Consider the following 15,488-nt stretch of genomic DNA (forward strand, 5'->3'; position numbering starts at 1 on the left):
CTTTCCCCCACAGGGTCATAAAGTTTTTCTCTTGTTTTCTTCTAGAAGAGTATATATTTTCATATTAATATGTTCCAACTGAACATCAATTTTGAGGGGACACTATTCAACTCAGGAAAACAGGTATATAATTACAGTGCATAAGCAAAAACATTAACTCCTTTTTCTCTGCTTCCATAATCTGACCTACTGTGTGGTTGCTCCTATTGGAAGAAAATGCATTAACCCATAAGGACCTGGTCACCTTCCCAAATAGCTTTACCTGTCACTGTAAGTTAATCATTAGATATTTTATTTTATGTATTAGAGCCTAAAGAGGTGGTTAACGCAAATCAGTTTCAGAGAGAATGATAACTTCAACTATATTTTAAGAATTTTTTTTATCTATACTCTAAAATATGAAATATGGTGACCCCTCAACCTGCTAATGACAAATGAAATAAAGTCTGAAGAGAATATAAGGAAAGGAGAGATGCATATCTCTATACTTTTCTCTTTGTCTGCTACTGACATATGAACATAAACCACAACCACAATTAAAGCAGCTTACCATATTATCTATATATTTATTAAACTTAATAGCCGTAGACACATCAAATTAAGGGACACTTCCATGGGTGGTTGCTATATTCCTAGAGCACTTACCATTCTCAAACCAGGTTAAAGACAACAATGAAGTTTTACTGAACTACTTTGCTTCTAGACAAATATGAATTACAAAAACACTTACAATAACACGTTCCTTTGAGAGGATTTCCCTGGTATCGATTTTCTACCTCACATCTAGAGGGGGGAAAAAATTATGATTATTTTCTAATTGTTATTCAAAAGAGAATATATTCATTTTAAAATCGAGCAAATTCTTTAATATAAACTGCAGTTTTTGAGTCAGTATTATTAAATTCTTCATTGTTACTCAAATCAGATGAACTAATAAGAGTTTGCCTTCATTTTTAATGCTGACTGCCCAGCAGTTCACACGACCAACTGATAACCATTTGCTAAAGCACATGAGATCCAAATATAATAAATCTAGACCTTACTTATAATCATGAAAAACACATTTTTACTTTTGTTGTGGACTATATATTCTTATAAAAGAACAGTTAAAACATTTTTCATCCATTCATGAAAGATTCTCCCTGGATAAACTAATACTGTTCTTTAAATACAAGTGAGAGAAGGCTAAATGCAAGGAATCTTTCTTTTTTTTTTTTAACCTTGAACATGGTTCACCAATCTGGAAAAAAAAATAAGTTCTAGTTAAAAAGAAGTATTAATTTCCCCCACAGATATCATCTATGAACACCAGCAAAACCATTTAGGCAGGCACAATGCTATGAACTATGAGGAAAGAAGGGGAAAGTTTGTGTCAAGCACTTTTCCCACATATATGACACAGGGATACTGTGTCCTTTCATCCAGAGCGATTATCAGAACTTGCTTATATCTAAATCTCTTGAAAAGAAAGTCTTTCATAGGATCTACAGCTCACTCCTTTGTTGTATACCAAAACTGAGGACAAGAGTGATTAATTTTGCTGTATTATATTTTTCTGTTTAAAGAAACCTAGATTCAAAAATTAAATTTAAACTTGATTGGACTTTTCTTCACATATTGGCTTTAGGACAGCATGAAACCAGTAAACACAGACAGTGGTGTAAACTATAAAATGCAGACAGAGCAACACCCTCCTGAATGCCATTACCAAGGCCTTCATCTCTGGTGACATTATTATTACTAGTGTTCCTTAAGAGAAACAAAGTTTGCCAATGACATATCTGCTTACATTGGTTCAATATTTTGATAGTACTAAACATTGTTCTCTTAAGTCTCCTCTTGAGAGAATAAGTAAACCTGGAGCACGTGTTTTATGAGCACGTGTTTTCTGGTGAGGCAGACAGGAACAATCTCTCTTTTAATTCACCAGGACACTAAAAATTGTCACTAGTCCCACTAGTGATGGATGAGAAAACAGAGGTTCAGCACAGTTAAGTGATACGACTCATGAGAGGACCCTACTCAGTGGAAGTACATCCAGGGTTGAAACCCCACCTCTGCCTGATGCTGCATCCTTATGGACAGGGACACACTTCACCAAAGAAGGAGGGATGTGTCACAAGGAAGAGGATCATTGCCACTACCACAAACCAAAATGCCAAATAAAAAACAAATGCATCCTCCTGACGAGACAAAAACTGTGTAGTGGGTGAAGTTAAAAGACTAATCCCGCCAACCTCCTCAGATGGAGGCTGGCCAGGCTAGACCTGTCTGAAGTGGAAAGGGCAAAATTCCAAATCGATTAACTCGAGGGTTCCTTAGAGCACATGCAACGAGGCACAGATCCAGCTGATCTGGCTGTCAGTCACTAAACCCAGGCGTGGCCTGTGGCAGAACCCTGGGAGTGTGATACTCACAGCTGGCACTCATCTCCCTTGACGCCCTTGGTGGTGCAGAAGCACTTGCCTGTGTTGGTATTGCACAGCGAGGCGTGCCCATTGCACTTGCATGCTGGGGAGGAGGAAAAGGAATGGAGGTCACAACTGGCTTTAAAGATTACTATCAGAGACTTTCCTAAAAAAAAAATCATTTTATCTAAATTGGATTTGATAGGAAAGACAGATTGAAAGTATTTAATAGTTAAGATTCTTGTTTTTCAGCTAATAATTTATCTCAAATAATGTAAAGACAGCATTAAAAGAACCAAAGTCAAAGGATAGGAGGAAAGATGTTATTTCTGCTCCATCTGAAGTAACCACTATTTTGATCTTTTCAATTGACTGTTTTTCACTATTATGATTCTTTCATTTGTTTAATAAACATCTATGAAGCATCCCCAGTGTGCCAGGTGCTAGGTGTGGGAACAAAGACACAGTCCCTGTCCCCATGGAGATGCTTTGGGCAATGACTACCCTGAGGGCAGGGTTGGTTAGGCTGTGCTTCACCTCAGCTGAGGTGCCTTCTCCATGACGGTCACTTTTCAAGTCACATCAGGGCTCAGAACTGGGGTGGGATTCCAACAGCAGGTCTGCATTTCAGAGACCCTTCAGAACTCACCACCCTTCCTTGTCTTCTCCTTAGCCTTCATAGAAAATAACTTGTCATCTTCTTCTTCTACCCATCAACACCTATTTACCTTTTTTCATCCAACACATAAGTGTAAGCTATGATAAATTTAATACTCCAGTATACTCAATACCTTTGCACTTTACAACTTGTTTTTCTATGAATAAATTAAAGGCATTAGGCTGGAGACAGATATACTTTTACAAGAAATACTGCAGAGAAAAGTATTACCCAAAAAACCCTGTGAAACGGAAGGGTGTAGCCTTTAAGAGAATGGATGCTAGAGTCAGAAATATGAGTGTTCAACTCTTGGCTCAGTTGAGTATGGAGAGGGGATGCAGTATATTAGTAAAAAGCAAAGGCCCCAAGCCAGTTTGCCTGAGTGTGAATTTAGTCTCCTCCACTTAACTCCTTTGTAACTTTGGGCATGCTGTTTGATCCTTTAAGTCTCCATTTACTCGTCTATATGATGGGATAAAAACAGTACCTATTTCATAGATTGTTGTGAGGATTAAATGAGATAATAAATGAAACACAGTAAGCATGCAATAAATCATGGGTATTAGCCTTAGCATAAGGACTATACAATTTTAAGAGAACTTGGTGCCATTCATACTATTTTTTAAAATTAATTAATTAATTACTTTTTTTTTATGGTGACACTGGTTAACGAAATCCAGTAAATTTCAGTTGTAAACTTTAACAGTAAGGCATATATATATTTACACTAAATCATGTTTTCTATTGTGGACTGTAACTCTGAAAAATACAGCTAGCTCTAAAGTCTGGACAACTGCATTCAGTATCCACAAATGCCACAGAGGAGGATGTAATTTTTCTAGATGGCAGCTACAGATACAGGATGACAGCAACAAGGCACCTGGAGGCTCAGCTGACCTGGCTGTCAGTTTAGGCACCTGGAGGCACAACCACGCCCAGCAGGTAAAGTCACATATCCTGGATGTGGTTCCCACCATGGCCATATCTCAGAGTGGGAAGCTGAGCAGTGCTTGATCATGGGGATAATAAAAGCACCTATGTCTCAGGTGGCTGCCCGTACAATGCCTTATACATATTTATCAATAATGGTCTGATTACTATCGAACGCAGTCTATTCACAAGGAATGGGAAAATATTTTTACTGAGTATCTTTTAATCTGAGCAAGAAATTTTATTTAAGAGTGGTAGGAAATGACATTAGAATAATAATAATTGCTCATGTCTACTGAGCGCTGACTACGTGGCATGTGCTGCTCTGTCTGCTTTCATTTCAACAACCACCCTAAGATCCCTATTTTACAGACAAAGAAACTGAACCCCAGAGAGGTTAAGGGATATACCGCTGGAACACAGCTCTCTCCTGGCTGCTCTGGGATGAGATCAGATTCTCAAGGGCCATACTAAGGAGTTTGGAGGTGGAATTTGGGGAGTAGCTAGAGATTTTCTTTTCTTATTTTCTTGCTCAGAATCTGAAGGATCTTTCCATTGGAAACCAGAACAACCCAAAAAGTGGTTCATTGGTATCACTGGTCAGTTAGGAAAAACACGATTTATATCCTAACGACAGAATGTCCTATTGCTTGCAGAATCTATTTGACATGCATGGGGAAACATGGGACTATTTAAATCTTTAGACTATACTAGAAGTACTGAGGACTCCAGTTTCTGGTTAAAAACCTAGGTGTGATTTTTTTCCAACCATAGGCTTTCCCTGGCAGGCCTTACAGGGAGAGCTGCCCACCTCACACCAGCCTGGGTGGAAGTTTATGAGAGGAGTTGTGGCCAAGGTCCCAGGACCCCTTGGCTGGCCACCTCTTTCCCATATTTGCTTTCCTAGCTCAGGCGCCTTCATTCCTAGGTCTGTCTGAGCCTTGGGCAGAGGTCTTCAGGAGCCTCTGCTGAGCCTCCTCATGAGGGAGAGGAAACCTTGAAGACACTTCCCCACTCTCAGTCCTCAGTGCTTTTCCACTCCCAGCTCTTCCCCTTTACCCTCCCTTCTCCACCCCTGGGTCCATAAGAGGCTTTTGCTGAGTCTTTTGTTTGGGTTCCCTCGAACAGTGCGACACCTGCCCCTAGCTGCCAGGTCTGTGCTCATACACCTGACCTTCAACCAGCTGATTCTAGAAGAGACCAAGGAGATTCAAAGCTTTCTCTGTTTAAGCCTCTTGTTTATATCATCGCAGTAAGTGATTAAAGGCTTAATTCTTTCATTTTTGGTTTGTTGCTTTAACTGGCTACTCTGACACTTGGCAGCTCTGCTCACTTTCTCCCAGGCTTAGCTGAGCTCCTGAAGAGTATGACTTAAGAAATACAGTATCCAAAACCAAGTGGCTACTTTTCTCCTAGATATTCAAGTCACAGTGAAGTACTGTGTTCTGCCTGGGTTGCAATCAGTAGTAACCCTGATGGATAGATTTGACTTACGCTGACACTTTCCCCCGTTGGTGGGATCACCATAGAAGCCAGATATGCAGGTCTCACAGTGTTTGCCCGTGGTCAAGTTCTCACACTTTTCACAGATACTCTGATTAATGCATTTGCTGTGCCCATTGCACTGGCAAGCTGAAAGAAAAAAGAATTTTCAGGGGCATGTCCCATGGTAGAACTGGGTGCAGTAAGTTCTACAAGATTTATTTGCAACTATCTCTTTAAGCTCCTTATTGCTTTTAAATACAAAATCATCAAAACCAACTCATTAAAAACTAGTTTGAAAAATAAAACATCAAAAAAGATGTAGTCCAGAAAAACCAGAAATATACCTTAGCAAGATGAAAGTCAAAGCCATTAAAAATAATTTTTGTTATTGTAAAAATAACATATGCTCACGATAATAAATTTGAAAAATATAAGGGGAGAAAATCATACATAATTCCACCATCCAGAGATCACTGCTCACATCTGGAATGTTTTCTTCTAGTATTGTTTCTATAGAGTTTTACACATTTGTGTTCATGTTAATATTCAATTCTAATTTTTTTACTTAGGTCACAATTATTTTACCACACGATTTTGTGTATCATAAACAAAACTTTAAATGGCATAATGATTTCTATGAAATAAGTTATTTAACCATTTGTTTACATTCTGATATTTAGTTTGGTTTCAATTTTTTATTTTTAGAAAAATAACCATCCTTATATATAAAATTTCCATAAGCCGAACTGGTAAGTTCCCCAATGCGTATAAGACTTTATTAGAAAGGCATAGAAGCCTGGACCTCTCAGTACTGCTCAGGACAGCTGTGCAGGTTTGCACTGCAAATTCCAGGGGGTACCATTCACATAGCACACAACCTATACCACCATAAACAAAATCTCTTATTCTGCAGCTTTTTCCACCCCCACCCCCTGCCAGCTTTATTAAGATATAACTGACATATAATATTGTGTAAGTTTAAGGTTTACATGTGTTGATCTGATACACTTATATATTGCCAAGTGATTATCACCATAGCATTAGCTAATACCTGAATCACGTCATAATTTTCTTTTTCATTCTAATTATCTAAGATCTACTCTTCTAGCAATTTTTGCAGATCTGTCTTAGTTGATCAACGTAATAACGTTTTTTAACATCTCAGCAACTTTCCATAGCCTTGCACTTGTTCTGTTTACCACCTGTTTTTGACCCCAGCCCTGTAAGTATTTGAGTTGTTCTATAGATTGTGGCTGAAAAACTTAAAAATAATTACATCGGTATGACTGCATCAAAATTACTTAAAATGTATGGGATATATACGTTGTTCTTGTGAAGATGGGGAACTATATATACAGTCATCCCTCCATATCCATGGATGTTCAAGTCCCTTAGCTGGCCCTCTGTATCTGTGGATGCAGAACCTGCAGATACAGAGGGCTGACTATACAGCAAAACAGCAATGCACAACGCATACACAAAATGTAATACCTAAAATTATCTGTGAAAAAAAATCTGTATTCTGGTTCAAGATAAAAAGATTTAAAAAATGATTCTTCCCCTAGAAAATGCCACTGAAATCACCGAAGAAATGTAAAAACAATAATAAATCAACAGGAGTACGGGATAAGAGGAAAAAGTACTATCAGAAGTATTGAAGATAATTCTGAAGTATTGAGGAATTTCTAGAAATTATAAAAAGCAGATATGGCCAACCTAACAATGACACCTATATCCTAAGGTAGGAAGCAGGAGAAGGGGACTGCCAAAGTGACGAGATGCACTTTACCAATTGACATCTGAATAAGCCAGCAGAGGCTGGGAGCCACAGCAGGCCTCAGGAGAGTGATGGACAGCAGGAAGTGTCTCATAACCTGCTCTATGCCCGTTCAACAACTGCCTGAGACATCTGTCCAGGGACTGCAAGAGGAAAGGTCAGTTCTGTAGGGTAGGCAGGGGAAGGGAGGTTGAGGTCATAAAGAAATACCAAGGCAATGCCCCAGCTATCTTCAGGTTGCCATAACACCCACGGTGAAGGAGCTCTTGACACAAGCATGGACATGCCAAATAGATCCAGGCACCAGGCCTGTTGCTTCCTCCTTCCTCCACTAATGGATGAACGCAGACCAGTCATAACAGTCAGAGCAGACCAGAGCTGGAGAAGACCCTATGGCTGGCTAGCCAGCCTCTTTCTTAGGACATCACACCACACCTTCACAACAGCTCTACATACATAATACTGATAAATCTCGATATTCAGTTTTAAATACAAATGAATCTTGAGGAGCTACAAGTATGAGAAAATCTTTAATCTAAGCACCACCTGGATAAACATGCAGAGCAACTAACTCTGAAGTAAGGGTTTGTGTAAGAAACTTAAGAGAACGAAAAATACTAATTTAGCATATTCAAAGAGGCTGGAGAGATTATTGCAACCATAAAATAAGAAAGCAACCTCTGAAAAAGAACCTCACGATCTTTAGAGACATCTTGCAAAATGAAAAAGGATAAAACAAAACAAAATCAGACACAAAACAAAAAACCCTCAATAGGTTAAATAGAACACGCATGGCCAAAAAGCTATCTGTAAGAAAATATAACTGCATGCCAACAAATCTGATCTTCGATGAATCCCAGAAACACATAGATTACCAAAACTGACTCAAGCAGAAATAGCCCATCTGAATAGACCTATAAGAGATTAAATAAATAATCAAAAATCTCACAACAAAAAGTCCAAGCCCAGATAGCTTCACTGGTGAATTGCATCAACACTAAAAGAAGAATCAATGTCAATCCTTTGTAAACTCTTCCAGTAAACAGAGGAGGGAATACCTCCCAACTCACTCTATGAAGCCCTGAAACCAAAGCCAGACACAAAAGTCATCACACAAAAAAGAAATCTCTCATGAATACAGACACGAAATCCCTAAGTAGCAAAATGAATGCAGCAACACACTGAAAAGGATTATAAGTCATAAGCAAATGGCATTATCCCAGAAATACAAGGCTGTTTAAATATCTTTAAGTCAGTTATGTAACACATAGTATGAATAGATGAAAGAACAAAAATCACATGATTATCACGCTACGGAAAAAACATTTGACAAAATCTAGCGCCCATTCATGACAAAAACCTTCAAAAGCAAGAAACGGAATGAAAATATGTATGAAAAAATCTAAAGCCAACATCAAACTTAACAGAGAAAGACTGGATTCTTTCCCCCTACTATCAGAAACAAGACAATAATGTCCACTCTCTCCACTTTTATTAAACATTAAATTGGAGTTTCTAGCCAGCCCAGTAAGCCCCAAAAACAAATTTAAAGAAGGGTATCCAAATTGTAAAGGAAAACGTAAACTTTCTTTCTTAGCAGACAACATGACTTTGTATGCAGAAAACACTAAGAAATCCACTAAAAACACTAACAAAAATAATGAGTTCAGCAAGGTTGCATGATACAAAATCAATATACAAAAATCGATTGTATTTTTATACACTAGCAATAAAGAGTCAGAAAATAAAATTAAGATAATTCCATTCATAATACATAAAGAATAAAATACTTTGTCAGTAAATTTAACAAAAAAAGTACAGGATATGTACACTGAAAACTATAAAACATTGCTGAAAGAAAGAACTAGAGAGATAGATATTCCACATTCATAAACTGAAAGGCTTAATATTTTTAAGATGGCAATACATCTCAAATTGGTCTATAGCTACAATCTCAACCAAATATCAACTGGCTTTTTGTTGCTGTTTTCAAAAACGACAAGTTCATCCTAAAATTCACACGGAAATGCAAGAAACCCAGGATAGCCATAACAATCTAGAAAAATAAGAACAAAGTTGGAAGACTTAAACTTCTCAATTTCAAAACTTATTACAAAGCTACAGTAGTCAGTACGATACTGGCATAAGGACAGACAGAGAGGTCAATGGAACAGAAATGAGAGCCCGGGAATAAGTTCTTACATTTACAGTCAACTGATTTTCGACAAATGTGTCCCTTAAATTTAATGGTAAAAAATATCCTTTTCAACAAATGGTAAAGGAACAAGCAGATAACCATATGCAAAAAGATGAACTGGGACCCTTACCTCACGCCATATGTAAAAATTAACTCAAAGTGGATTACGGACCTAAATATAAGAGACACATTTATAAAACTTAAAAAAAAAAACCAAAGGAATAAATCTTTGTGATTGTGGATTAGTTAAGGCACTGATTTCTTAGATACAATACCAAAAGCACAAGGGATAAAAGAAGATATGGATACATTAGGATTACAAAATGTAAAACTTTTGTATTTTAAAAGATACCATCGAGAAAGAGAAAAACCCCACAGAATGAGAGAAAAAATTGCAAGTCGTAAATTCAATATGGGATTTATACCTAGGATTCATAAAGAACTCGTATAGGTCAATAATAAAAAGACAAATAAGGTAATTTAAAAATGGGTAAAGAATTGGAATGGACATTTTTCCAAAGAAGATATACAAATAGCCAATAAGATGCTCAACTTCATTAGTCATTAGGGAAATGCAAATCAAAACCACAGTGAGATACCATTTCTCATACACTAGAACTGTTACAATAAAAAAGATGAACACTAGTGTTGACGAGGATGTGGAGAGCTGAGCCTTTTTACACTGATAAATGAGAATGAAAAATGGTGCAGCTATTTCTTTACATCCTTTGCTTACGTTTTCTGTTAGGTTGGCATTCAGCTGTTTTTTTCCCTGAAGGGAGGAGGTTCACACACTCTGGATGACAATCATTTGATATATACATTGAAGATATTTTCTCCCAGTCTGTTTCTTGGCTTTTATTTTTGTTTACAGTGGTCTTTCCCTTACAGAAGTCCTCACAGAGAGCCCTGTAGTCAGTGGCACTATCTGACAGGCTCTAGGAGAAATTCTCTCCCACTAACTTCCTGGAAGTCTTTGCACCCGCCTAGCGTCTCCCAACTGTTCTGGAGGCCCATCAGCAGCAGATTCCTGAGTATTTACTGAAAGTCTTAATCAAAGGCCAATTTCTTGAGGTTGGTTTCTCAGGGCAGCCTCTCTAGCAGGCCTACTAGGCCCAGACTGTAGGCCAGCTCAATCATCTATTCTTTCTTGCACCAACCACTGGAAGGGATAGAGAAGGAAAGGGAAGAAAGGATGGGGAAGAGGGAAGTGGGGATGGAGGGAGGGTAAGAAAAAGGGAGGGAGGGAGGCTGGATTTTTCCTCTTGCCAAAAGGGAAAAAGATCTTTTTCCGTTCTCCCCTTCTCTCAGAGTATTTCATTAAGAAACACTTAATTTATAAATCCTTCCTCTGTTCCTTTGATGTGTATAAGTACATAAATCTATTTTAAACCTAAATAAGCCTCTTGTCAGCACCATAATCCAGGAATGTTTTTCTTAAGGGCCTAGAACCCATCTCTTTGAAATGGAACCATCAAGGAAGATAGTCATTTTTGGGATTTAGCCTAGATGCTTTGTGCCAAGCTGCAATCACCCACTTGCCATAAAGGTACAAGATATTTTATTGTTTTCTCTGGATAAAGGCATTTAACACAGGTGGCCACCCCAATTACCATGTAAATGCAGAAAAAACTGTGAAAGAATGTATGGCAAACTGTGCTGTCAAGTCTTCTCACATGAGGACAAAGTATGGTTCAGCTTAAGAACATGTATATAATAGACTATATCTACTTGGCTATTTATTTAAAAGGTTAAGATTTCACTTTGTCTTTGCATTCTCATTAGTGGATTGCCTGTGATGTGATCACAGTCTGGTTTAATACTTATGCAATAATAAAACTGAATTCGTTCTTTTCTACATTTCTGGAGAGAAACTTCTGAGTTGGCAGGAGATTTTATTTTAAATTTTTCCCCTAACAGATGCCGAGATATGTTTTTAAGTAAAAAGCAAACTGCAGAACAATATATGTCATATGCATAACATATAGCATAGTATTTTGTTTTTAAAAATATAAACTGGTATGTCTTGAGCTATCTATATTAAATTGTTAAAAGTTTTTACCTCTCTGAAGAACTAGAAATGAAAAGAGAATTTCCAGTTTTTATTTTATCTACATCTGTAATATTTAATTTTTTATAGGGAACTTCTTTTATTACTTTTATAATGAAAGCAAAACAATTCATTTGAAATTCTCAGTATTTTCATTCACTGACAATAAAAATATTTTCATGTAAAACTATTTCTCCTAAAATTGTGTTATTTTTATTCTTAAAGAAAATCCATAGAAATAAGGTAGACCTCAAGGTTTTATTCTTTGTAAATAGGGAGTGAAACATTTGATTTGGATACACAAGACATCTTACCTGGACAATGAATGAAAGACCAGTTATATCTGCTGTCCTCGAGACACATGCTGGAATTGAGAAGAGGCTGTGGATAGAAATTTCCTGTGGGGGCCTGAGAAGGCATCTTCACTGGTCCCTTATAGGAGCCCTCTATGCATTTCCCTTTGCCAGTGTTGCTGGGATCAGTACACCAGCCACAGCCTGGTTGCTCCAAGCAATGACTACAGGTACAGTAGCCTGAACAATTTTCAGCTGTTAAAAAAACAGAAGTTTCAATTCACTATCACATGTAAATTTGAATTCATTGCATGTGAATTACCTTTTTAATAGACTATTCAACTTCTGTCAGTCAAAATTCTTATTCTATTGTAATTATTTAAACAACATAATAAACTTGAAGAGCCCAATACTTTGCCCAACATGCAACAGGGACTCCTCCCCTCCTCTCCTTATCCCAGAACGCTGGAGGCAGAAGGGATCTTAGCGGTCACCTATTAGAAAGCACTTTATGAATTAAGATTAAGATGCGGCAACCTTACATGGACTGAGCAGTATGATCTGAAGTTGGGCTTGTTATTTCTAGACTGTGATCTATCCTGTATCTATTTACTTGTGTCTTTGTGCTTCATTCTGTATGAAGATTCTCATCAGGCAGTCTCTGGACAGACCAGAGGAGAAGGTCAAGTCCAGTCTTGTCCCCATAACGTTCAAAGGCTGATAGCACTGCCCCGCAGCAGGAGTTGTCGCTCACACACAGGGCACTCATGTGTGCCTAGAGCTCATTTTTCACTTACGGGGGCAGCTGCTCATGGTATACCACTCCATACACTGGCCAAAAGGGAACGAGGCAACGTAGGCATTGGAGTCCACACACTGCTTCATGTTGCTGCACCACATGCACTCGGAGCTGCCGCTGGTGCACTCTCCACACGCCGTCCGCAAGGCACATGGCGTCCGGCACTGCTTGGCACTGTGGTTTGCTGGGAAGTAAACCCGAGAAAGACACTTAGAGCCCCCACCATGTTGGCTAAGGCCAAAGGCTTTGCAGTGTGGACTGCGACCCACTAGTGTGTCATGAAATCAATTCAGTGGGCTACACTAAATGAAAGAGAAAATAGAAAACATTAGAGTCACCATGTAAAGTTTATTTATATTTACAAATATATAGTCAAGTATATTTATACACTTGGGGAAAAAACTTTTTCTTTTCAAGGAACATTAAAGACAGACGCGAAGAAACAAGCTAACCTTTCCATGTGAGCAAGGGTTCTAAAGCTCCTTATAGGGGACCCAGAGCGAACGTCAGGGGTTTTACAACCCACCTGAACATGCAAAATTGTATCCTTGTATATCTTGGTGGAAGTACCACAGCATTAATTAAATACACCAAAGCATGCAGGATCCAAAATGGCTGAAAAGCTCCTCTACAGGAAGTTCAGAAATCACATTATACAGTGCTACAAATTTTCTTCTACACCTCTGTATTCCAACAATTACAGTGCTTTCCTAAAATGAGACATGAGGTCAATGGAGCCCAGCCTCCCAAAAGTACCTGCACAATGCCAGCTATTGCTCTGAGTCCCTCTGCAGGAGGAGGATGCTTGCTTCAGGCTTGTCTGCAGGCTGCAGATGCTGCCCCTGTGCCTGCCTTTCTTTAAGAAGCCTAAATGTAGCCCAGAGGACAGATTCAAATCTGTGAAGCTACTCAAAAGTGTTCAATCCTTCAGTACTCTCCCATAGCTTTAGCATATCAGGTTTGTTTGTTTTCTGTCACAGAACTGCTCTCATCATTTTCCTCCCCACTGACACTACCTTTCTGTTCACTGTCCCATCTGTCCCCTGGTCTGTTCTGATCTTTTCTTTGCTTTTATTTGCATTTTTTGGTTCTTTATTCCACAACATTTCTCTGTCAACACCAAGAAATTTGCCTTTCAGAGCAATTCTTAGTACTTTTTTATGGTCAACAAACCAACCAATTTCATTGTTAATTAGACTATTAGGCTCTTCGAGTAGTGCTAGTTATTTTTTGTTTTGGTGCATGGTTATACTATTCAGAGCCAGAGACTACTTTCTTTTGCTTCTAAAATTCTGGGTTATACTCTGCTTCATTTGCTTGAAATCAATACTCCATCTATTTTTCATAATTATTTCACACATCTCAATACTTAACTATGCCTTCCACAGTTTCTCTTTCAATGAACTTCCAGTAATGCATAATTTTCCCCATATACTTACCAGGCCTTTCACAGACACTACCATTGAGTGGGTTGATGCAGGTTGCAGCCTTCAAGCCCCGAGTACTGGGTTCTGATAAGATTCCACAGAATCCGGCATCACTGGGCTCAGATGGCATCCACTGTAGCAAACTATTTGTGAATGGGGACATATCTTCCCAACACCAGTAGGACACATTGATCTTCCGAAGGCCAACCCACGGGGTCAAGGTAAGCTTGGACTATAGGCAAAAACAGACACAGCTATGAATATAATCAATGTCTTGACCAAAATAGGTTTCTATATAAAAACCATGAAGTTACATATACCCCAGATATGGGAAAACGTCCCTATCCTAACTCAGCTGTGACAGATTAGGACAAATCATCATTTTTATGTTATATATCATTCCTGGCACTTATACAAAGAACAAAAATATAGCTCAGAAAGGTAATATATCAAAAATTTCACAGAATAGCAAAGCAATAATCAAGTTCTAAAATTTCTACACCCTATGACAAATGCTATAAAGAGATGGCCACTCCCAAACTTGGTTTAAATGTCTATTCATACATGAAACTATCTAGCCAATATTTATGAAATGTTGGTTATATGTCTATCCTCAAATCACTGACTAAGCCTGTTTTGGGGCAGTGGCCAGTTCAGATGATTGAAGAGCCTCACCTTTAGCTGGGGGGTACTGGCTGGCACCGAATATTATAGAAAATAATAGGACAGTAAACCCCTTGGAAAGTCTCTGTCTCCCACACTACTAAAATTTCCTACCAATTGCATTAAAAAAAATTAATTAAAAAATAATAAAAGTACAAAGTTCAGCTGAGAAATGAAAGAGATTCCTAATTTCGGCACTTAACAAAACAATATATACGATGTATTTCCATTTTTGAGAGGAAAAAATATGCATGCCTATTAAAAGACTGAAAAGAAATGAACACACCCAAAAGCAGTTATTTTTAGTTGTAATAAGTAATACTTATTTTATTTTTAATGTTAGTATTTTCCAAATTTCCTTTTAATGTGTATTATTTTTTAAGTTAAGAATTAATATTTTTTAAAAGTCCTTCAACAACTCACTTCTCTTTGCTTTCAAAGCAATTAGCATTGTAGACAAGGCCTCTCAAGATTTGGCCTTGATCCCTCATGAGGTCCAGTTATAGAAATTCCCTCCCACCTAGCCTGCAGCCAGTCATGCATCGTTACCTGCAGCTTACCCTTCTACCAAAATACAGAGAGCCCTTCCCTTTTCACTTTCTCAGCTCACTCCTTCTCACTTCTGGAGGCTACCTTTTTCTGGCTATTAGCCAGCCTCTGCCCTAATGGCTAGGTTGGGTGCTCTTTCTTGTTTATCCATGTAAGCCTGGGCTCCAAGTCTAGACTGATAGCTATGGGACTTTAGTTGTCTCTCATCTGTCAGTCTTATCACAAGACTGTGAACTCCTGTTATAAAAAAGG

General features: G+C 38.1%; 1 protein-coding gene across 1 annotated transcript in view; it reads right to left on the reverse strand.

Moving 5' to 3' along the window:
• The window catches only part of ATRN (attractin), a 140,470-nt gene that overhangs the window by 43,017 nt on the left and 81,965 nt on the right, over positions 1–15,488 (reverse strand). Inside the window, exons 16-21 of the mRNA XM_006921643.3 lie at positions 14,037–14,256; positions 12,596–12,781; positions 11,820–12,053; positions 5,491–5,628; positions 2,418–2,511; positions 731–783 (exon numbers count right to left, since the gene is read on the reverse strand). Coding sequence (XP_006921705.1) covers positions 731–783; positions 2,418–2,511; positions 5,491–5,628; positions 11,820–12,053; positions 12,596–12,781; positions 14,037–14,256 — 925 coding nt within the window. The remainder of the gene's footprint in view (positions 1–730; positions 784–2,417; positions 2,512–5,490; positions 5,629–11,819; positions 12,054–12,595; positions 12,782–14,036; positions 14,257–15,488) is intronic.

Source organism: Pteropus alecto, unplaced genomic scaffold (assembly GCF_000325575.1).
Source record: "Pteropus alecto unplaced genomic scaffold, ASM32557v1 scaffold45, whole genome shotgun sequence".
In the NCBI taxonomy this organism is placed as follows: domain Eukaryota; kingdom Metazoa; phylum Chordata; class Mammalia; order Chiroptera; family Pteropodidae; genus Pteropus; species Pteropus alecto.